Here is a 20,752-nt window from a genome sequence, read left to right on the forward strand (position 1 = left end):
CCCCATCACCCAATGGGCTCCGCGACAGTCTCATTCCGCGTTCTTACACAGTTATCCTTGCCTCGATAGGGTATTTGTTACGCCAGCAAGCGCTTCTTAATTTTTTTTTGGATTCTGGCAGGGTCCACAGGCTGTAGACAACCCCAGGATCCCCGATATTGTCAGCGAGGGCTTTGTGACCCGGACCTTGCATCGCTAGCAACTCTGCAATAGGCCGTGGACCTTGCCAAACGGCCTACAGGCGAATGCCAGTGAGTCCGAGCCTGTCGCGCGTCAACGGCCCTGGGCAGTGTCGTCAGCTGCCTGACCCCCGTTGCATAACCGGAAACCCCGCGTCCCCCGTTGCCTACTGTGCAGCTCCGGAGTTTGCTTGAAGTCCAGGCGCCCGGTGCGTGAATAACGGGGTCCCTGGTGAAGACCGTGTGGTGCACCTTTCAGTGACTCGGTGTTGACTGACAAGCCACACACCCTCCAGGTGCTCTGCGCTACATCCTAGGCACGGTTCTCATGGTTGTGGGAGTGGTGAGTCAGTCGTGCCTGTGCGCGTTTAAGCGCTGCAAACTCTGCGACATCGACGGACGGCACGTGTGCTCCCTCCTTAACATCCCTTCATGCACTACAGTGGTTTACAACGCCTTACACCATCTGTCACTGTCACGAAGTCGGGCCCTGCTTCGCCCTTGTCCAGGTCCTGCCTCTTGGATACGCCCTGTTTAAGCGCAAGAACCCCCTGGCCTCCACCTTCCGGCCGCTGCGCACATCGGCATAAAGTGCCTTTGGTAGCAAGACACCAGCTAGCAGCTAGCACATAAGGCGAGCTCTTCAGTAGTTCCGCAGACGAAACAGCAAGGAGCGTTTAGAGCGTGAGGCGGCAGTCATGCAGCCTGCTCTGGTGAGTCATGCCCTGCACGCAGCTGCGATGAGCGCCATCGGCGCCCGTGGCCTGCTGCACGCTCTGGCGTCCACAGCATCCCGCGGCGCGTGCTTCGGCGCAGCCGCTGGGCCTAGCGGTCTCGGCGCAAGCAGCTGCGCCGCCACGGCACCGGTTTCCCGTGCCTGGACGCTCGCCTTCTCCACCTCCACGGCTGCAGCCAGCCTCGGGAACAAGCACGGCGCCAGTGCCGGCGCTGCTGCATCGCCCGGCGCCGGTGGCGCAGCCGTGCCCGGCACCGGTGCCGCTGCCACGGCCGAGGGCGAGAGCGGGCTGCACGTGAGCGTGGAGCCGCTGTCGGGCGCACACGAGGGCGTGTCCGTCATCAGCCTCAGCCGGCCGGCCGCGCGCAATGCCATCGGGCGGCAGCTGCTGCGCGAGCTGGCGGAGGCGCTGGACACTGTGCGGCAGGAGCGGACCACGCGCTGCGTGCTGGTGCGCAGCGTGGTTTCAGGTGCGGGCAAAGGCGTGGGTGGGAGGAGGGGCTTCGAAACCAAACCCCTGGTAGACCGAGGCCAGGGGATGGTTGCGACCTGGCATGGGCTTAAAAGCGGCTTTGCAATGAGCGGCGTGAGCAGCAGGGATCCGTCGGGCGCGCTGGGTACCAGCATGAGCTTGGAACAGGGGCTGCCCGTGCGATAAGCCTGCGCAGCGCCGTACCTCACCAGCATGTCGTTCCACCCCATCTAGTCACGTTGTGCCCCGGGCATGCAGGCGTGTTCTGCGCCGGCGCCGACCTGAAGGAGCGCGCCGGCATGACGCAGAGCGAGGCCGCGGAGTTCGTGTCGCGCATCCGCCGCACCTTCTCCGAGTTGCAGGTACGGCGGCGGGGTGCCTAGCGACTGGCTTGGGGTGGTAGCGCGTAGTTGCAGTGCACGTACTGCCCCACAAGGCTGGGCAGGGGGCACAGACGGCGGTACCTGACATTAGGCTTGGGTTACGGAACTGCGCTCCACGCGCTGCTTGCCCTCCCTTGCGCGGCGGCGCGCGCAGGACCTGCCCATGCCCACGGTGGCTGTGGTGGAGGGCCTGGCCCTGGGCGGCGGCGCGGAGCTGGCGCTGGCGTGTGACATACGCGTCATGGGCGCCGGCGCCTCCATCGCATTCCCGGAGGCGCAGCTGGGCATCATCCCCGGAGCCGGCGGCACGCAGGTGCGCCACTGGGGCGGTGCGGAGGTACTGGGGCTAAGCCACTTGTGCTGCTGCACGGATGCGGCGCCCTGCTTCCGTGCTTGGTGGTGGGCGGTTGCCGGAACTCGTTGCGCTAGTGCCATGGTGGTACCGCATGCCTGAACAGACATTGCCGCATACCAAGGCTGACTCGTTTCCGGATGTTGTTGCTCTCGCATGGGACGCGGTGTGGCTCCGCAGCGGCTGCCGCGCATTGTGGGCGCCAGCCGTGCCAAGGAGCTCATCTTCACGGGGCGGCGTGTGGGCGGCGAGGAGGCGCAGAAGCTGATGCTGGCGGACCACGTCGTGCCAGACGACCAGGTGAGGAGGGAGGAGGGAGGAGGGCGGGCAGGTGTTGAGGGCCACGAGTTTGTCGGCGTCTTTAGAATGGCCTTTTTGCGTGCTTGCGGAGTGCTAGCGGTGCTGGGCATGCTGGCGCCGGGCGGGTGCCTGACGCTGACGGCTCAAGTCCCGCCCCAGGCTCGTGGTCCTCAAGTCCCTTGGGGAACTGACCCGTCCTGTCCTGTGCTGTGCTCGTTTGCCTGCTGTCTGTCACCCTCACACACTGCAGGTGTACAACCGCGCACTGCAGCTTGCGGAGCAGATTGTGCGCAGCGCGCCTTTGTCCCTGCGGCAGGCAAAGGTGAGTCCCCATGGTATTTTATCGTCTTCACAGGGCAATACACAGTTTGGATTGCCCATTAGCTATCTACTACTGACCCCGCCCGGCCATCGCAAGCAGCAGCTATTTACTTCGTAAACCAATGCCGACGCCAGCACTGCTCCAACCTTAGCCGCCTCTTCACCAAACGCCTCTTTGAGCCGTTCCAACCGCTCCAATCCCATGCCGCGCAGGCCGCCGTGAACCGCGGTTTGGAGGTTGACCTTCACACGGGCCTGGCGATGGAGGAGGCGCTGTACGCGCAGCTGTTGCCCACGCGGGACCGGCAGGAGGGACTCAAGGCGTTCGCGGAGAAGCGCAAGCCCGCCTACACCGGGGAGTAGGAGGCAGCTTCGGAGAAAAGCTGGTTGTGGTGGTGTGGGGGGGGCAGGGCCGCTGTCAGGCTTGCGGTTGAGGCCCGGGCGGTGGAGAGCGGAGTTGGGATGGATGAGAAGAAGGGCTGTTGAATGTGGAACGGGTTTGTGGGCAATTGCGGAGCCGCAGCGCACTGGCAGTGGAATGTCACCTGTGCATGATGCACGGTGTGATGGGGTGCCCCTGATGGTGCAGAAGTCTTGGAGCTGAAACTCCTGGAAGTTGGCCTGGGGCAAGGATGAGGTGGAAACGTGCCGTACCCGCAACCGGACAATGCTCAACATGTTAGCTGCTGTTGTAGGTCAGGCATAACTCGTGCTTTGGTAGCTGTGTGCCTAGATTTTTGGACAATGTAGACATTTATCCTTGTCCCGGTCGAGTCTCTCTGTGCGTTTATCCATGTCGCAGTCGAGTCTCTCCATGTTACCCCGAATAAGGTACCATCCCAGGAAAAGGCCTTGGGCGGGCTCGTGCCTTCTCTGGGTTGCATCACACGAACTCGAACATGGCGAATACTGTGCACGAGGTGGTTGTCGCTGCGGCGGCTGCCAGCCACCTCGCTGCAATGGATTTGGTGGGAAGGGGAACACGACGTGCCGCTGCAGCCTACCCACTAACCCACGCATTGAGCATCATCGCGGGAGGCAGGTCAGCCGCAGCAGGCGGGTGCACCGGTGCAGAGGTGGCAGCGATCGATGCGGCGGCGGATGTCGGGATGTGGCGCACAGCGGCAGCACGGCGCAAGCGTTGCCTCCGTTAGTCCGTTTACTCTCTGCCAGGATATCCCAGTCAGGATGGATTGGGGAGCCGCTACCAACGGCCGCATGCAGCTGCTGCAACGACTCCTGGATGTAAGTGGCAGGGAGGCCGCCGACGCTTTTCGGGGCTGTGCACATGTCTTGATGACCGCAGTTGCTGTGCGTGGGCTACGACTACAACAATCTATTACATATGTCGCATTAGTCCGTCACGACAGCTAGCGTCTACATTCCTGTATCTACTGATATACTATATTTGCTGGCGCTAACCCTCAAAGGCCCGTTCCACACCAGTTCTACCTGCCAGCAGCAGTTCGCCTTACGGCGGTGCCCTGGCATGAATTGCGCGCGTGGGTGCACGCGCTTCGTCAACGCCTCTTCAGCGCATCCCAAGTCTTGATTAAGAAACGGCAATACATGCACGTCCAACAACCGCGCGCATAATGACATTGTCTCCTGACTGCTGCCAACACGTCACCCGCTGACCATTGCACCTCCTGCGTACCCCTGAAGCACCACCCATGCCCACACGCTACGCCACACCAAACTTCCAACTCTCACATGCTGTCACCGACTCACCGTTTCCAACACTACCCAAGCCCACGACCGGCACAACCTCTTCCCCATATCAGAACACACAGCACGGGGGCCGTGCCCCAACCCTCTGGCTGCGAGCTCTCACGAGCTCTCCTCAACGTCACCATTTCATCACCCCTCCAATCAGCCATAGCCCCAGTCGGCTCAGGCACCTCAGTGCACACGCCCTGAGCTGAGTGCCACAGCCAGGTCCTGCTCAATGGCGCCGTGCAGCATAGAGGCCTTGCGGCTGAGAGCGCTGTTTGGGCGGCTGGCCGCCAGGCTGCCGCCCGCAGAAGTGCCGGTCGTCGTCTTGATCACCCGCTCCACCTCCTACAGAAACAACCAAGACCCAAGAGGCAAGAAATCCCAATCAGGAGCGGGCCCTGGATTTGGTAGTCCTTGCAACTGATGGCAGACGCAGCGCATGACGATCACTGTTCGCAACTACGGAATATCCAATCCCAGGTCCGGGCCTCCGGCACGGGCATCCAGGCCCCTCGCGCACCTTTAGTCCCGTGGACACGGCGATGGTGGCCTTCTTTTTCTGCTTGGTCACCGACTTGCTTGCGATGGCGCCGCCGGGCGTGGGCGGCGGCCCGTCCTTGGTGCCCTCCAGCGCGTCGCGCATCTGGCCGCGCCGCAGCCCGCTGGGGCTCATTTTGCAGGCGCGCGACACGTAGGTGAGCACGTACTCGCGCACCGCCTCTGACAGGTACGGCTGGTCCATGCGCTTGACGCGGAAGGCCACGTCGATGAGCGCGGACAGAAAGCCCTCGTAGGTGAGCACCGGCGCCGAGGTGTTGATGGCGTTGGCGTCCAGCTTGGCGTACGCCTTGAACACGGCCTGAGGAAGCGTGGGCGCGGCAAGGAAAGGAGTGTTTTTGGGAGGGTGTCAGCGGGGTGCGAACCGAGTTGATGAGCAAGAGTGATGGGGGTTGGGAAGGAGGCAGCGCGCTGTGCTGTGCTGTGGTCACGTCCCAACGGGGAGGATCCTGGAGGAGCGGCACACGCGCGGGGGCAGCCAATACGCCGTCCGATGGGCCCCCTACTAGACCCCTGCCCAAGCACACACCCACAGCCTCACGGCACATACGCTCCGCCGGGGGGCCCCCTCCTCCCAGCCATCCTATCCTACCTCGCAGTCGCGCGGGTGCATCATCTTGTGCGGCTGCGTCACGTTGCTGACGCGGCTGGTGGCGCGTGGGTCGGACGTCTCCGTCTCCTTGCAGAACAGCATCCACTGCTGGAAGGGCATGCCGGGCGGCCAGTAGGCGGCGAAGTTGTTCTCCAGTTGGGCGTAGTAGAGGAACACGGCGCGCAGGTCGCCGTGGTAGTGGTGCAGCACCTTCTGGACCGAGTAGCTGCGGGGGGCGGCAGTGGAGTTGGGGCGGTGAGGTTAGTTCCAAGCCCGTGCTCGGAGTTGGGGCAGAGTGCGGGGATGCTGGGGGATGCGGGGTGATGCGGTGCAACGCATGCATGAATGGCGCTAAGAAGCAGGGACGCCCTGCGTTAGTTCACAAGTGTCTGGCTCCAACAAAAAATAGTCCCAACCGCCGCGTACCTCTCGCCGAAGGGGTTGGTCTGCCCCACGAACAGCTTCTGCACGCGGTCCAGCACCTCCTGCATGCCCGGCTCCATGTCGCCCTCGCGGTGGGTGGTGGCGTAGCGCTCCGCAATGTCGGAGAACTGCAGCAGCTGCCGCTTCAACGCCGCCACCGTCGTGGACTCCTCCCTGGCAGCACGCGTGCGCAGGTGAGGGGACAGCGACGCGGGGTGCAGGTGTCAGGGCAGGGACTGCATGGCGTCTAAATATGATGTTTATAACGTCCCCAACCCCACACCACTTTCCACCCAGCAAAATCGACACGGTAAGCGCGCCCTGGCGCCCGCCCCGCCCACCCATCCACCCAGCCCTCCCTCCCTCCGCCTCACTTGAGCCGCTCCGTGAGCCTCAGCACCTCCTCCTCCAGCTGGTCGGTACGCTCCTTGCCTGTGGCGTCGCGCTCGTGGCACTCCCGCAGCGCCGTCATGACGGTGCCGCGCTCGCCGTCCAGCGTGTGCTGCAGCGAGTGGTTGCGGTGCTCCAGCTCCGTGATCCGCGTCTCCGCCTCGTGCGCGCGCTGCGGAGGGGAGAACGGGCGGCGGGAGGAGGAACAAAGCAGGGTGAGGAAGGGAGAGGTGCGCGCATTGCCGTGCTGCAGGCTGCGCCGCGCAGGGCGGTTCTGAGTATACCGTAACGTGCTCACGCAGTCCCGGCTTATGTCGCACTTTCCCGGCGGCATGCTGTACAGTACCCTGTCTGTCCCCGGGCACACGGACAAACGCTGCGCCCCGCCGCTGTGTAATCCCCCACGCCCCCACCCCGCCGCCCCAGCAGCCCTCAGTCTCCCCACCTTGCGCAGCTCATCCACCTCGGCCCGCGCCGCCGCCAGGTCCTGCCGCGCTACCAGCAGCGAGGAGTGCAGCTCGGAGGTGCGCTGGTCGTAGGCCGCCACCAGCAGCTCCTTCTCGCGCTCCAGCTGCCGCACCTTGGCTGCACTGGCCTCCGCCAGCTGGTTCTGCGCCAGTAGCTGGTCGCGTGTGGACTCCAGGTCGCGCGTGAGCTGCTGCATCATCAGCGGTGCGCCGCGGCTGCCCGCGTTCACGTGGCCTGTGCCCGGGTTGGGGCTGCTGGCGGTGGGTGGCCGCGAGCGCGCCGGCGAGGGCGAGGGGCTGGGCGAGCGCTCCGGCACCATGCCCGTGTGGGGAATGACGCCGGGCACGGGTGAGGGGTTCAACGTGGAATTGCGGAGCGGCGAGGTGCCCGTGTTGCGGCCAAAGGCCACGGGAGAGGACCCGGGCCGCGGCGGCCGCGCCCCGGCGCTGCTGCGCTCCACCAGCGCCGGCACGCCGCCGCCCACCGCGGGCGAGGCGGGCGCGGGCCGTGCCGACTGGATGCGGCCGGCGCCGGGGGCGGGGTAGGTGCTGGCCATGCCGCCCTGCGCGCCGGCCTGGCCGCCGCTGACGCTGGAGGAGTGGTGCTTCCCCTGTGGTGCCGCCGCGTAGGGGTTGAAGTTGGGCAGCTGCGTGGCGCTGAGGCTGCTGGAAAGCGGCCGCCCGGGGAACGGGCCGCCCGCAGCGCCGCCCGAGGGCGAGGTGGGGCCGCCGCCGTACACCGCGCGCCCGGCCGTGGGCGAGCTCAGCGCCGCCTCGTGCTGGTGCGACGGCCAGGTGTTGCCCACTGTGACCGGCATGCCGGCGGACCGGCCGCCGCCGGGGTACGACGCAAGCGAGGACATGGTGGTGCCGGCGCCGGCGCCCGGCACGCCTGGCGGCCGCACGCCGTACTCGCCAGCGGAGGGCGAGGCCGGGCTGCCGTACGCGGCCGAGGAGGAGCCGGGGTAGGCGCTGCCTGGCCGACTGCCGAGCGCGCCGCCGCCGCCGCCGCTGCTGCCGCCGCCAGGCAGGTTGTGCATGAGGATGGTGGTGCGGTTGGGCGACGGCAGCGTCACGCCTGGCGGCGGCGGCGCGTAGATGGGTGGGCTGCCTGCACCTCCGCCCGGGCTGCCGGCCCAAGCCGGCGACGGCGACGGGCTGGGCTGCTGCTGGTACTGCTGCTGATACGCGTTCTGGTACTGCTGCTGGTATGGAGTTTGGTACTGCTGCTGGTTCTCCGGCAGCGTGTGCGACCAGCCGTCGCTCAGTGGCGGCGGCGCGGGCGGGTTGGGCAGCTCGCCGGCGCCGGGGATGGAGGCCAGCAGCGCCTCAGCGGCGCGGGCGCGGGCGCCCTCGCTGGGGTCCTCCACCTCGCGCGGCTCCTCCGTCAGGTTGGCGGCGGACAGGCTGCCCGCGCCGTGGCCGCCGGCATTGGTGGCCCACTCCGTACGCAGCACTGACAGCAGGAAGATCTTGCCTGCACGGGGAGGGACAGGTGCAGGCACCGAGGCACGTGCTTGCGTTTTCGGTACAGGGTTGGAACAGAGCAGGAAGAAGCGGCCGACACGGAGCGGGGCCATGTGAACCAGGCACGTGTGCGCAGGTGCTGCTGCACAGGAGGTTCTGCAGGATGGGGCGGCTGGCGCATTTGAAGGAGCTGCTGCTGCTTGCGCAGCGGCCAGGAGGGCTGGGAGAGGCTCTCACCGTTGGCGTCCCGGATCCACTCCACCACAATGCCGGCCAGTGTAAGGTGGTGCGCCTTCTCAATGTACTTGACCAGGTGCGAGGTGAGCTTGCGGAACTCCATCTTGAGCGTGGGGTCCACCGCACCCTGCCCCGTCACAGGGTCCGGAGTCTCGTCCTACAAAAAAGTGGTCAAGGTAGTGTTGAGGCCGTCAATGACTTTCAAGGTGGTGCGAACGATAAAAACTATGCCAGTCACCCTGGCGCCTCCCAGCTGGTGGCATTAAGACGGTCGGACCCGACTTTACAAATACCGTAGGACCCTGGAACGCTTCGCCGCGCCTGCCCGCTCATCACTGCGCACCTGCGCCGCCAGCGAGGAGCCAAACGCCAGCGACGAGTCAGCGGTGAAGGCGTCCTCAGCGCCGGGCGGCAGCGGTGAGCCCTGCGCCACGTAGCGGCGGCTGTACTTGCGCTGGAAGGTGTGGCAGGTGACGTTGTTGGCGCCGCCGCCGATGTAGGTGGTCACGTAGCGCAGGTCATTGTGCGGCTGCAGGGACAGAGATACGACTGATTGGTGACGCCCAAACTTTACCTCAGGAAAAAAGTCACATGAAGACACACGCTGCCACTCGCGCCACGGTAATTTACAGAGCCCACCAGCACAAACAAACACCCGCCATCCCGCCGTCAAGCGCACCTGCACGAACGCCTGCAGGACCTGCGGCGTCTCCACGTCGGGCGCGATCGAGGTGTGGCCCGCCTCAATCCGGTCCGACAGCAGCTCCGTCATTTGATTGAACGCCTGCAGCCGCAGCAGCTGCGGCTGCCCATCCCCTACGGAACGTGTGCCATTGAAACACCGTTAGCAGCGCTCCAGCACTGTAGGTGACTTGGTACGGCGCCTTAGGGCCAATCAAGCCGTGCCTGGGTGAGCAGGCTCGCCACGCTGCGGTTGCCCCTCCCTAAACAACCCCCCCGGAATGGCCCGCCTGCGGCCCCTGGCCCTCCCCGGTCGCACCTGAGCGTACCACGCATACATATTTGCTGTAGTTTGCTTCGTCGCACTCAGCGACCTGAATAAACCGACGGCGGATGGCTTCCAAGGATGTGTTGTGACTGGCATGCCGCTGCACGTAGCCCTCCTGCAAAGCCAGAGAGCAATGCCCCCGAATGTCAAGTCAGGTATATGCAGCTCACTTGCATCCTCCGGGTAGTCACCTTGTTCGTGGCCCACCACGCGGATAGCTGCCCATATCGAAACAGGACAGTATCAGGAATGTTTATCTTGCACTTAAATCCCTTGTCCTGCAGTTAGCGAAAGCCATCGGTGAGTTCGGCGCCTCGTTCGCTTTGCGATTGCCAGAGTCTGCAAGCACGCCTTCCCAGCTCCTGGCACGTACATTCCAGAAAAGAGCAAAGAAGGAGCACCAGTCAAAGGCCCCGCTGTCCGATGCCATGGCTTGCGCGATTTTGCTGCTTAGAGTTTACGCTGTGAACTCGTTTTTCACCGCGTCATAGTTTACCGCCACTCATAAATTGGCCACTGTGTCTACTTCAGTGCTGCCTGTGTCAGTGTATGGTCAGGACTTGCAGAGACGAGAGGCGAGGCGATGCTCTTAGAGTTAGAAATGGCGTGAGGTAGGCGTGGTGCATAGAAGTCCTATTGTTTTGCTGCACTAATTACGCGACCACTGGCGCAGTGAAGTAGGTGGATTAGGGAGGCTCGGCCAGGCATACACCCAATGCACTCCCACTCCCCGCGCCCAGCACGGCAGCGCCTCCGTCGCCTTGCTCATCTCGCACCGCATGTGAGGCTGATAAAGTCTCTCCATGCAGCACACGACTTTTCACGGTGTAGGGGCCATTACAGACCTACTGGTCATCCAAGCATACTCCCAAGTCTCAGGGGGAATCGGCAGCCACTTTGGGCGTTGGGCCCGGCCGGGTTGGGCCGGGTTGGGTGTAACGAGCATGCCGTTTTGGAACTAGGTTCCTTACATTTGGTATCGAGACAGACGCCGCCCAAACGTCCGAAACTTGCCATCAACCGGAATCGAACACACAACCCTCAGACCCATAAGGAGTCCCGATACAGTCAATCCGGAATGTTCATCGCTTCCACACTCTGTCTCGATGTGTCGTTGCTACGCTCTGCTCTCGGTTGCCGGGACGGACAACCATTTAGGGGGGGAGGTATGTAACGAGCATGCCGTTTTGGAACTAGGTTCCTTACATTGGGCCAGGCGGCAGCGGCGCTACATGTGCATGACGCCTTGGTCCAGCAGACCGGCTTACAACCCTGGTGCTCATGGCCAAGTGAGAAGGGCTTTCTTATTGTGTTGGCACAAAATCAGTCGACCCAATCAGTCGGCCCAAAAGGGCGCAGGCTCAAGGAGGGGCCGGCTCGAAGTTCCTGGGGGCAGGCTACAGTTCCTGGGGGAGGGGCAGGCTCAACTTTCCGTGTGAGGGCTCAAGGGCGCCTCAAGGGAGGGGGAGCTAAAAGATTAACTGGAGTAACAAGTTGGTGTGGCTGTATGGGAGTCTGTGTGCGAGTCTGGAGGACAGGGCACTTGCCCTGTCCTCAAGCCGTCTGGTCTAGGTCCATGATGTGAGGAGCTAGATACGATCCGGTAGCGCTAGCCCTCTTACACCGTCCTGAGTGGTCGTCTGTCCGAGGCGCAAGCTCAACACATCGCTTCGACGTGTGAGGACGCCGCGTTGGCGCTTGCCACGGATGGCCCCAACACACCATGGGGGCATGTCGCACCCGTGGAGGGCACTGTAATCGCTAAGCGTTGCCAAACACCGTACTAACATTGAAATACTCGGCCCGACATCACTTGGAAACGTTGCCTTATGCTCATGTGTTAGCGTTGCCTTGATGACAAAACTGTACCTACAAAACTACCCACCGAACCTAAATGCAACAGCACGTGCGAGAGCACGCTCCATCCAGCATGTGTACTATCTGCCATCCTGTCAGTGCTTACCGTGCTCAGCTGTGCTCTGCCACAGCTGGCGCCGCACAAGCACAATTCATGCACCAAGCATACCCGCACCCAATTCCAGGAAGAGCGCCCGCAATCCACATGAATGTCAATTCGCATAAATATCGTATGTCAATTGCACGTCACGCCCCGTCTCTTTCAAAACGCACGTCACACACGTGCGGCCCTGGCACAGACATTGCACAGGGGCCTTGCACAAAATTGCAAGCTCAGCCCATGGTTCATTGAGCTTGCTGTGGCCTTGCACCCGTGCGCCGAGACGGCGGCAGATATCGTGCTGAATGTGAATGTCATCTTCTGCAGTTGTTTCGGTTTTCCAACTATCAGAACAGGTGTAGCCTCTGGGCGCTCAGCATGTTGACAGTCCGTATTAGGTCTACCATTGTACATTTACGAATGCGGTAGCATGTATACTTGCGACGCCATTGCGCTTGGGACCTCGATGCGTTTCAGCATACTCATCGAGTCAAGAGACAGGACATGCATTACGCGGAAGGTGTCCAGACGAACGTTGCCTCCACAGGTCCGCCGCCGCGTAGCTGTGAGCATGGGGAGAGCGAGCAAGGCTAAACGGCAAACCTCTCCAGCTAGCGTACGGCAGCGCAAGGGCCGACGTGCAGCTCAGCTCCCACAAACATACACACAACCACAGTGGCAAGCGCCTGAATGAGCACCTGCAACCCACCTGCATGCCGGCCGCGGTGCTTGACCACCTGCCGCCGTCCATGTGCTGAAGCAGTTGGTGCCGCGGCGGCTGGTCTTGGTGATGGTGCGGACTGTCGCCCACCAGCAGCGCATACGTAGCGCTGCTGACGTGGATGGATCCCGGCTCACCCGCGATTTCAAGGCGGTTGGCGGCATGCACCGTGTCACCTACGGAAGACGTGGGAGGGGCATAAGCTTCGCAATTGTCACGCGTGGAAAACGACAGCTGGGGATCTCGGGCACCTCCGCGACCTCCGGGACAGGGCGATAAGGCAGCTGCACGTGACCAGACGCAGTGCACTCACCGAAGAGGCTGTACTTGGGCTTGGTCGCGCCCACCACACCGGACACGACCGGGCCCGTCGCGATGCCTACAGCCGCAACAAGGTGGACATTGCAGGTCAGTCGAACAATGCGGTGGTCTCGCCTGGCGCACACACATACCGGCTGCCGTGCAAGGCACAGCACAGCACACTCCAAAGTCCCGCCATGCTGCGAACCTGACACCGCAGGGCAGCAACGGCACCCGAGACAACCCCGTGGGGCAGCCCAGCCCCTTACCGATGCGGATCTGAACCGGCTGGCCTGTGGTGGGCCGCCGAACCTTCTCAGCCGCCCGCAGCATCGCCTGCAAATGCAATGGACACCAGATGGACACACACACACACACCAGGTGTGGTCAACTTCATGCAAGGAAGTTCGGCCATCGGTTACTTGACAGCTCTTAGTCAGATCATACCTGCGCGAACTTGAATACCGCACGTGCTGCCTGCGGTGGTGAGAACTGCGCCGTAAACGACGGTGAGGCCTTCGCCCCGGCGCCCTGTGCCGCGAGCGCTGTGTCATCAGCCCCAGCAGCCGTCGAGTCACAAGCTGCGGCAGTACGGCTGTCTGGCGCCGCGGCGTGCGGCCCCAGTGGTTGCGTGCCCATGGCGCCGCCGCCGGTAGGGCCACAGCTGTCTGACTCCACGCGCGTGAGACCGCCCGCCACGACGTAGCCGTCCCCGATTGTGTCCATCTGCACAAATGCAAAACAGCACGCAGCAACGTTCAGAAGCCAGCGATGCCTTGATGATGCCTCGTGCACGATACAAATGCGCGGGGCCACTGGCCGAACCACCTGAGCAACGCGCAAGAGCAAGACCTCCAGCACTATCACAATAAAATCAACACAAGCACGCACCTTGCGCAGCCCGTATTGGTCCAGTAGGTTGTCGAAGCGGCTGAAGAGGTCATTCAACATCCGCATGACGGCCTCCGGGTCAATGTCCTTGCACAGCGCTGTGAAGCCTGTGGTGCACAGGGGGATACGGGGACGCGTAATTGAATTTATAGGTTGGACCAAGGCGAACTTTTACCTAGTTCTCGCGCTATGTTTAATGCACATTCAGACAAAGTGTTGAAAGTGGATTGGTGCCTACCTTTGATGTCCGCGAATAGGACCGACACCTGAGGGTGGAACCGGGCCAACTCGCCGTGACCGGTGAACGCAGGCGGGCTCTGTACAGTCAGCCCAGCCCGGCGCTCCAGTCGCCTCAAAGCCGCTGCTGCGGCCTCCGCGTCCGCAGCTGCAGCCTCCGCCGCGTCCGCGGCAGCATGCGCTGCGCCCGTCACCGTGACGGAAAGGCTCCCGGCGTCCCTTGACAACCTGCTCCCGGCTTGCTCAGAAGCGGCGCGGGGCAGGTTGACACTGTAGTGCGCCTCCAGTGCATCGAGCGTTCCACTGGTGAAGAAGGCGCTGCTATATGCATGTTGGCCGGACATCTGCAGCTGCGCCTGCTGCAGCTGGCGAAGGTAGTGCTGTCCGCCGCTGGGTTGGAACAGAGCCCTTGACGCCTCCAGGTCCGCCACTGCCGCGGCGCGCGCCGCCGCGGCCTCCGCTGCCACCATCGCCTCTCTGGCGTCTTGCAGGATCTACGCGAAGAGTGGAATGGTGGACAGCGTGGCCTCAAAATCCAGAGGTACTGCGCCTGATTGTGCACCACAGCAGGGCACAGACTCGCATGCCAAGCCGGCCGCGTCAGCCTGACGTCCCTCTCCGTTGACCTTGCGCCGGTGCAGAAGTGCGCGGTGAAAGCAACTACCCATCTGCCCCCGACCATTCCCCCCTGAGTTCAGGTTCTAGGTCCCGGCTCAGTTGGGTTTGAAGCGAACTCCCGGCCCCGCGGCCCACCTGCGTGGTATGGTTCTGCTGCTGCACCAGCTGCTCCATGAGCGCCGCCAGCACGTGGTGCGGGTAGATCTGCTCCAGCAGCCGGTGCTGCGTCTCAGCCACCAGGACGGCGTGGCTCTCAGCCGCCACCTTGGCGCTCACGTCCGTCTGCAGAGCAGGGGCGTGCATGCAATGGTGCGTCTTTGATAGGGGCAGCCAGGACCCCGTGCGCGTGTGTATATGCATGAGGCCACATGCGCGTAGCGATAGCGGTAGTTGGGAACACAACGCAAGGCATGCGAATGGTGTGATTCACGACATCAGGCATTCCCAGCCCTTCGCGCACCTGCATGATCACCAGCACCCGGCCACCGGTCGACGGCTCCGGCTGCACCGTCGCCATGATGCGGTGGTAGGTGTGGCCGCTGCCGCTGCGCCCGGCTGCACCCAGCGCCGCGCTTTGCGCCCCGGCGGCCGACACGAACCCGCCCGACGGCTCAGCACCCGACGCTGCCCTCAGGACGGCCAGGTGTGACATCGCGGGTGGCGCTGCTTGCTGTGCCATGGCGACGACGTCAACCGACACTGGTCCCAGAAGCTCACACGGCCCCACGCCGAGCGCGCCATTTGTTGCTGCGCTCGCCGTGTTGGATGCCACCATCGCGCCATCAAGCAGCGTCTGTGACCCGGTGCCGGACACCATCCGTTGGGCTCGGCCGTGCCCCAAAGTGGTTGTCCGCCGGTCTGAGAGCATGCTTGAATCAGAACGCCTGTAGCCCATACTGGGTATACGCGGCCCAGCCTTCGGCTCTAGGGGCGGCGCTAGCGGCTCCTCCGCAAACGGCTGCGGCCTCCGGCATGCTGGGTCCGTGGGCAAGGGTGAAAAGAGACTGGGCGTGCCGGGCTGCGAGCTCTCACCGGACAGCGACCCGGTACCCGAGCCGTGGCGCAGCGCCCTCAGCCGGTCCTGGGCGTAAACTTTGGTGCCCGTGAGCTGGATGCGAAGGTCAAGAGTCGACATCGCACTTGCCAGCAGGAGCCGGTTGCGCTGTGGGCCACTGCCGCTGATAGATGTGCCGACGGGACCACCGGTGGACATGCCTGCGGGGCCCACGCCGCCTGACGGGAACTGGTTGAGGGTGGCGCAGAACAGACTGGAAGTGCATCCAGCGCCAAGACCGCTGCCAGTCCCACTGCCCGCACCGCTGCCGTTGCTGGTGCGATCCATCATGTCTAGTCTGCCGCCCACACTGCCGCCTGCCGCGCGCATGCGGCTGACAAGGGGGTTGCCCGCAGCGACACCAGCGTCCGGCCCGCCCTGGCCGTAGCCGCCGCCGCTGCGGCCGCCAGCGCTGCGGAGCGCGGCCGTCAACAGGGCTGCATCTGCAGGCGTGAACCTTAGCACAGCCAGCGACGGCTCGCCCTGGGGGCTGCACAGGCCACCACTGCTGCTGCTTTTGGGCCCTGCTGCTGGCGGCTGATCGACGAGGAGGACCGGCCGTGGCTCAAGCTGCATATGCAGGTTGGGCGGCGTGACCTCGCCCGCTGAGGCAGCGGACGTCGCCGCCGCAACTGCTGTCCACATTGTGGTTGTAGCAAGCGCCGTAGGGGGGACGCCAGCGCGGACGCCTGGCTCCGCATCTACTGCAGTCTTAGACGCCGCAGCAGCAGGTTGCGCTTGAGTGGAGCCTGCTGGCACCTCGTCGGCCGTAGGAACAAGTGGTTTAGGCTGCCGTGCAGCGCCGCTGCTCTGGGTCATCAGGTCTGGCAGCGCGCCTGCGACTGTGTGCGGCGCCAGTCCCACGGATATGCTGATGGTGGCTGCCGCTGTCGCCACAGCAGCTTGACTACCGCCCACGGACAAAGTGAGAGACGCGCTGCTGTCGCGATGCTGCACCAGCTGGCCCACACGCAGCAACTGATCGCTGCTGCCACGCCCGTCCCGCCCCGCCCGTGCCTCACACGCCACGTCCAGCTCGTCTGCTGCGATGCTAACGGTGGGCTCCGCCTCAGGCACTGACTCCACGAAGGGCCTCCAGCCGCTGCCACCGGTGCACACCTCACTTGCGACCCGTGTCCGGGGCTCGGCCGGGAGCACGCCAATGTCCTGTGTGCTGCTGTAGCCATCCCAGGAGCCGCCGTGCGAGCTGCGGGAGCCGATCGAGGCCTGGACTCCGTTCTGGCTGCGCACCGGCAGTCGAAGATCTGACATTTTGGACGATGCCCGCATGCTGTGCTCGCTCTCGTGCACCGCGCACTCGCTGGTTGTGTTGCTGAGCTCACCAGTCGTGGAGATGGCTATTCCGTCGTGGATGTCGGACCCGCTGGTGGCAGTCATAGCGGTTCCGGCGGCTCCGCCTCCTGAGGTCAACGCAGCGGACGCCACTGCCACTTGGCTGGCACTGGCAGTGAACGGGCTGCCGCGTCGGCCGCGCGCAGCTGCCATGCGTGGGGCAAGGGCTTGCCGCACAAGCGTCACGTCCGCCCCGATTACCCTGCCGCCGCCAACCGTGCCGCGCGGCCGCCCCCTTCTGCCATTTATGCCACCGCTGCCGCTGCCGCCACCACCTCTGCCACTAGAGCCGGCGCTGACGCCGGACGCCGGCGCGTCGGCCGCGGCCAGTATGCCGTCGCTGGTGCGCGTCGCCCTGCCCTGAGGCGCCGGGCGCGGCTGCTCTGAACTGCTGCCATGCAGCGGAGTCCCGGTGCCTGGCACTGCCAGGTTGCTAGCCGGCATTGCCGAGGCAGCGGCTGCGCTGGGCATTGAGGCTGGCATGCGCGGCAGTGGGCACGAAGGGCTGCCCCAATAGGGCGCTGGTGCACGCGCAGCAGCAGGCGCTTGCTGAGCGGTGAACGAGTGGGTGCCCATGTCAACCCACTGTGCAGAAACGCCACTGCAAGCTCGGCTGTTCACACGGCTGCCAACGGTTGCGCCGTCCCAGGCCGGCATCTCGCCCCTGATGCTGTTCATGCTCCTGCGGGGCACAACTGGCGCCGGCAGCTGGCAGGAAGTGCCGCCGGCAGCGGCCCTGCCTGGGAATGAGGGCGGCCGCGCATGGAGCTTCAGCTGCGGTCCCGCCAAGCCTGGACTGCCACCACCATATGGCCACAGTGCTAGCGGCTCATGCTCCTGTCGCGGCATCCCTGGCTGCTGCGACTGGTGCGGGTGCTGTTGGTGCTGTTGACTGTAAGGCCCACGGCCCGCAGCCCCGGCCGCGGACGTGTCCGGCAGTGGCACCTTCATCATGCACTGGATCCAGCTGTTAAAGCGGTCCTTATCAGGCGAGGGCACCTGCTGCCCGTCCGCGCCGCTGCCAGTCCCTTCGGCGGCGCCACGACCGCTGTCCGTACCACCTCGCTCACCAATCTGGAAGCTTCCTATTTCGGGTATGCCAGCGAGGCTAGTCCGCGGGGTTCCACTGGGGACGAGCCGCTCCGACAGAGGCAGCAGTATGCGCTCCTTTGCGCTGAAGTCGGAGCGCTCCTTTGCGCTGAAGTCGGAGCTGCCGCCTCGCCTGACGGTGGGCGCGGCTTCCCGGAAGCCACTGGCGTGCTCACCAGTAAAACCCGAGCTTGCTACCTCGCCACCGCTGCCGGTGGGAGGTACAAGCAGCCGTGACCTGGCCGTGCCGCCAGGAGCCTGCTCCTCCCACGGCTGACCGACAAGAAGCAGCGGCTGGCTGTTTTCCAGCGAGGCGGCTGCGATGGGGCCGCTGAAGCCGCTGCTGAGCATGCCACTTGTGGTGGCGAACGCCCGTATCTGCTGCACCTCCGTGCGTGCGTCCAGTGGCAACGAGTGAGCGATGGCCGACGCGAGCCCCGGCTGCTGCTCAATCGTCAATGCTATGGTGCTGGTGGCGAGTGCTGTAGACAGCGCGCTCGTCGAGGCTGTGTTATGAGCGGCGCTGGCCGCCAGCCCGACGGGCACGATGGCACCTGACGTGCCGGCGACGCCTGAGACGTGAGCAGAGGTCATGCCGGTGACGCTGAAGGGCTGGTAGCCCTGTTGGCTGTGTTGCCGGTGTGTCAGGCTGCCGCCGTTTGCGCTTTGCCGCGCGCTCGCCGGCAGCGCCTGCGCAGGTAGTGACAGCTGTTGCGGATGCAGGTGTGGCTGAGCTGGCTGGCTCGGGTAGTCATGCTGATCGTGGTGACGATTGTCAGGGGAGTAAAATGTCGGGGTGATGCTGCCCTGCGTGTCGTGCTGCGGCAGGGGCAGCGGCAGCAGATGCCCTGAGAAATTGCTAGACGGAACGTGCCCCAAAGGTGCGCTGTGCCGGGACGGCGTGCAGGGGGCGGCCGTGGTGGTTGTGGAGGCCGTGGCGGCGGCACCTGCCGACACCGCAACTGTCACTGTCTGATCTCCCTTGCTACCAGCAGGCTGCTGCGGCTGCTGGTCGCCCTGCCCGTGTTGCGCTGGCATGAGCAACGTAAAACTGGGTGTTTGCCGTACGGCTGCATCCGTGCTGAAGACGTTGGTTGCTGATGCTGATGTGGGCTGGCATGCGTCTCCGCCTCCCGCTGCCCACGGCTGAAGTGACGGTGCAGGCAGTTCCCGGCAAACTGGTCCAGCCACCGCGGTCGGCACCGCCGCTGACGCCCTGCCATCCAGCGAAGCGGCTGAGCAACAGGCCGGAACCCGTACCACGCCTGAAAAACGGGGAACATGTAAATGTCCATTTACTCACGTCTGTATGGCTGCAATACCAATGCCCCACCGCGCTAAGTAGCACCTAATGCACACCCATGCAGCGGCGCTCACCCTTCCAGGTTTTGGTGCCGCCTCGCGCGTCACCGCCTGCAACGCCAGCCGTCGCCGCCGGCTCCAGCAGCAGAAGCTGTGTTGCCAGGGCTTGAAGCTTCTCAGGGCAAAGCGAGAACAAGTCGAACAGGACGGGTGGCAGCGCTGCCAGCTCCCTGACCTCGTCCCCGTCCGATCCGCCCCCGTTTGCATCCGCCGCGTTGGCACCTTCCTCGCTGTTCCTGCTCGCTACGCCACCGGCCTGGCCCATGTGAGACGCAGCCGCCAGAGTTGCTGGCAAGGCTACACTGGGATCTGCAATGTCCCCTCCGTGCCGTGGTTCTGTGTCGACAGCGGCAGGCAGCGCCGTACGCGCACGGGATGTAGAGCTGCCGCCGCGGGCTGCTGCCTCGCCTCCTTCAACTGCTCCTGTGGCGCCTGCTGCGGGGTCGGCCGTGCATCGGTTGCCAAAGTAGCTGCGGCTGAGGGCATTTTGATACAGCACTGCACCGGAGCAGGAGCCGCCCAGAGCCAGCACGGTCACGGCGTGTGGCGTGGCCTCCAGTGCGACCACGTCCCAGCTGGTGTGGGTGGCCTGCTGGGGCAACAGCAGAGGCGCCGCCGGCTCCAAGGGCGCAACCTGTTTTCCGACCGTTGCTGGTGACAGTTAGTGCGTAAAAGGAGCGTTGCTATGCAAAGCAATGACTGAGGGGAACCTACGTACGCCGGACCGCGAGGGGAAAGCGCGGGGGCAGAGCGAACGCCGCCGCGTGACGTCAGTGATATCGCCGGTTAGAGCCCCCCGTTTCGCTTGCCTGACAAGAAGAGCACCTAAATGTCATACCCTGTGGTAAAGTCCGCGCGCTCTACTTTGCGCTGCCCGACTTGTCGGAGGCTTCCCTGCCCCGGAGCATTTACAAAGACTTACCGTGCCATCATCCGTGCTGCTGTATCCGTGCCGATCATCAGCATGAACTAACAATCCACGTCCGCTTTGCCTTTGCTGAGGCAGCGACTTGCCGCCAGCTGAAGCATCCGCAGCAGTGCAGCGAAAGCAGCACGCAAGCCAGCTAGCCATGTGCGCGGCTTTCGTTACTTGCGATAGCTTCTCACGCGCTATCACGTCTTGAGTTCATAATCATAGCTGCGCTCGAGCCGCGTTCGAGCGGCGCCAGTTGCGTACACTAAGTTTGAATCAATTTTTACGCAGCGAGCTTGATAAGTTATGTTGTATTGTATCGATGGCGGCTAACGCTACTGTTTTCGGCCTCACCTGGGAATGCAACTCATGTCATGTGATAGTAACTTTATAAAAGCGCCTTATACTTGTAGCTCTTTTCATGGCAAGACTGAGTTTACCCAATGATTGACCATATTACGTTCCGCCGGTTTTGGGACGATCAGTCGATCATCGGCTCGAAACAGTGGGAACTTTGCGCTGGCAACGTCTCTCCGTTCCACCGCTGGTATGCGCGGTAGCTGACCTGGAACCACTCCAAATTCCTCATTTATGCGAAGAGTATGGCACCCCCTGCCCGTCCCCAAAACCCTGAATTCGGGGTGGACGAGACTGT

The 20,752-nt window shown here is 63.9% G+C and overlaps 3 protein-coding genes across 3 annotated transcripts; 1 reads left to right on the top strand and 2 right to left on the bottom strand.

Annotated features, from left to right (window-relative positions):
• The first annotated feature begins 72 nt into the window (after positions 1 to 72).
• CHLRE_02g091850v5 (uncharacterized protein) lies at positions 73 to 3,577 on the top strand. Its single transcript, XM_043059442.1, has 9 exons — positions 73 to 251; positions 358 to 388; positions 476 to 522; positions 689 to 1,385; positions 1,646 to 1,749; positions 1,925 to 2,083; positions 2,303 to 2,422; positions 2,673 to 2,744; positions 2,957 to 3,577. The coding sequence occupies exons 4-9, from the start codon at positions 878 to 880 to the stop codon at positions 3,104 to 3,106; spliced, it is 1,113 nt and encodes a 370-aa protein (XP_042927076.1). The 5' UTR covers positions 73 to 251; positions 358 to 388; positions 476 to 522; positions 689 to 877; the 3' UTR covers positions 3,107 to 3,577.
• A 493-nt stretch (positions 3,578 to 4,070) lies between these two features.
• On the bottom strand, positions 4,071 to 10,252 carry CHLRE_02g091900v5 (uncharacterized protein). The gene is made up of 12 exons (XM_043059443.1): positions 9,976 to 10,252; positions 9,794 to 9,880; positions 9,594 to 9,717; positions 9,273 to 9,409; positions 8,937 to 9,122; positions 8,594 to 8,750; positions 6,868 to 8,366; positions 6,407 to 6,594; positions 6,036 to 6,206; positions 5,610 to 5,835; positions 4,980 to 5,318; positions 4,071 to 4,804 (listed from the first exon to the last, which is right to left on the bottom strand). The coding sequence occupies exons 1-12, from the start codon at positions 10,030 to 10,032 to the stop codon at positions 4,646 to 4,648; spliced, it is 3,330 nt and encodes a 1,109-aa protein (XP_042927077.1). The 5' UTR covers positions 10,033 to 10,252; the 3' UTR covers positions 4,071 to 4,645.
• Positions 10,253 to 11,208: 956 nt separating this feature from the next.
• Positions 11,209 to 20,582, bottom strand: CHLRE_02g091950v5 (uncharacterized protein). The gene is made up of 11 exons (XM_001701928.2): positions 20,107 to 20,582; positions 19,200 to 19,818; positions 14,787 to 19,087; positions 14,462 to 14,608; positions 13,710 to 14,202; positions 13,472 to 13,578; positions 13,028 to 13,306; positions 12,850 to 12,916; positions 12,594 to 12,659; positions 12,269 to 12,456; positions 11,209 to 12,122 (listed from the first exon to the last, which is right to left on the bottom strand). Exons 1-11 carry the CDS (start codon positions 20,254 to 20,256, stop codon positions 12,069 to 12,071), a joined length of 6,471 nt encoding a protein of 2,156 aa, XP_001701980.2. The 5' UTR covers positions 20,257 to 20,582; the 3' UTR covers positions 11,209 to 12,068.
• Positions 20,583 to 20,752: the final 170 nt, after the last annotated feature.

The sequence above is a fragment of the Chlamydomonas reinhardtii genome, chromosome 2 (assembly GCF_000002595.2).
Source record: "Chlamydomonas reinhardtii strain CC-503 cw92 mt+ chromosome 2, whole genome shotgun sequence".
Lineage (NCBI taxonomy): Eukaryota > Viridiplantae > Chlorophyta > Chlorophyceae > Chlamydomonadales > Chlamydomonadaceae > Chlamydomonas > Chlamydomonas reinhardtii.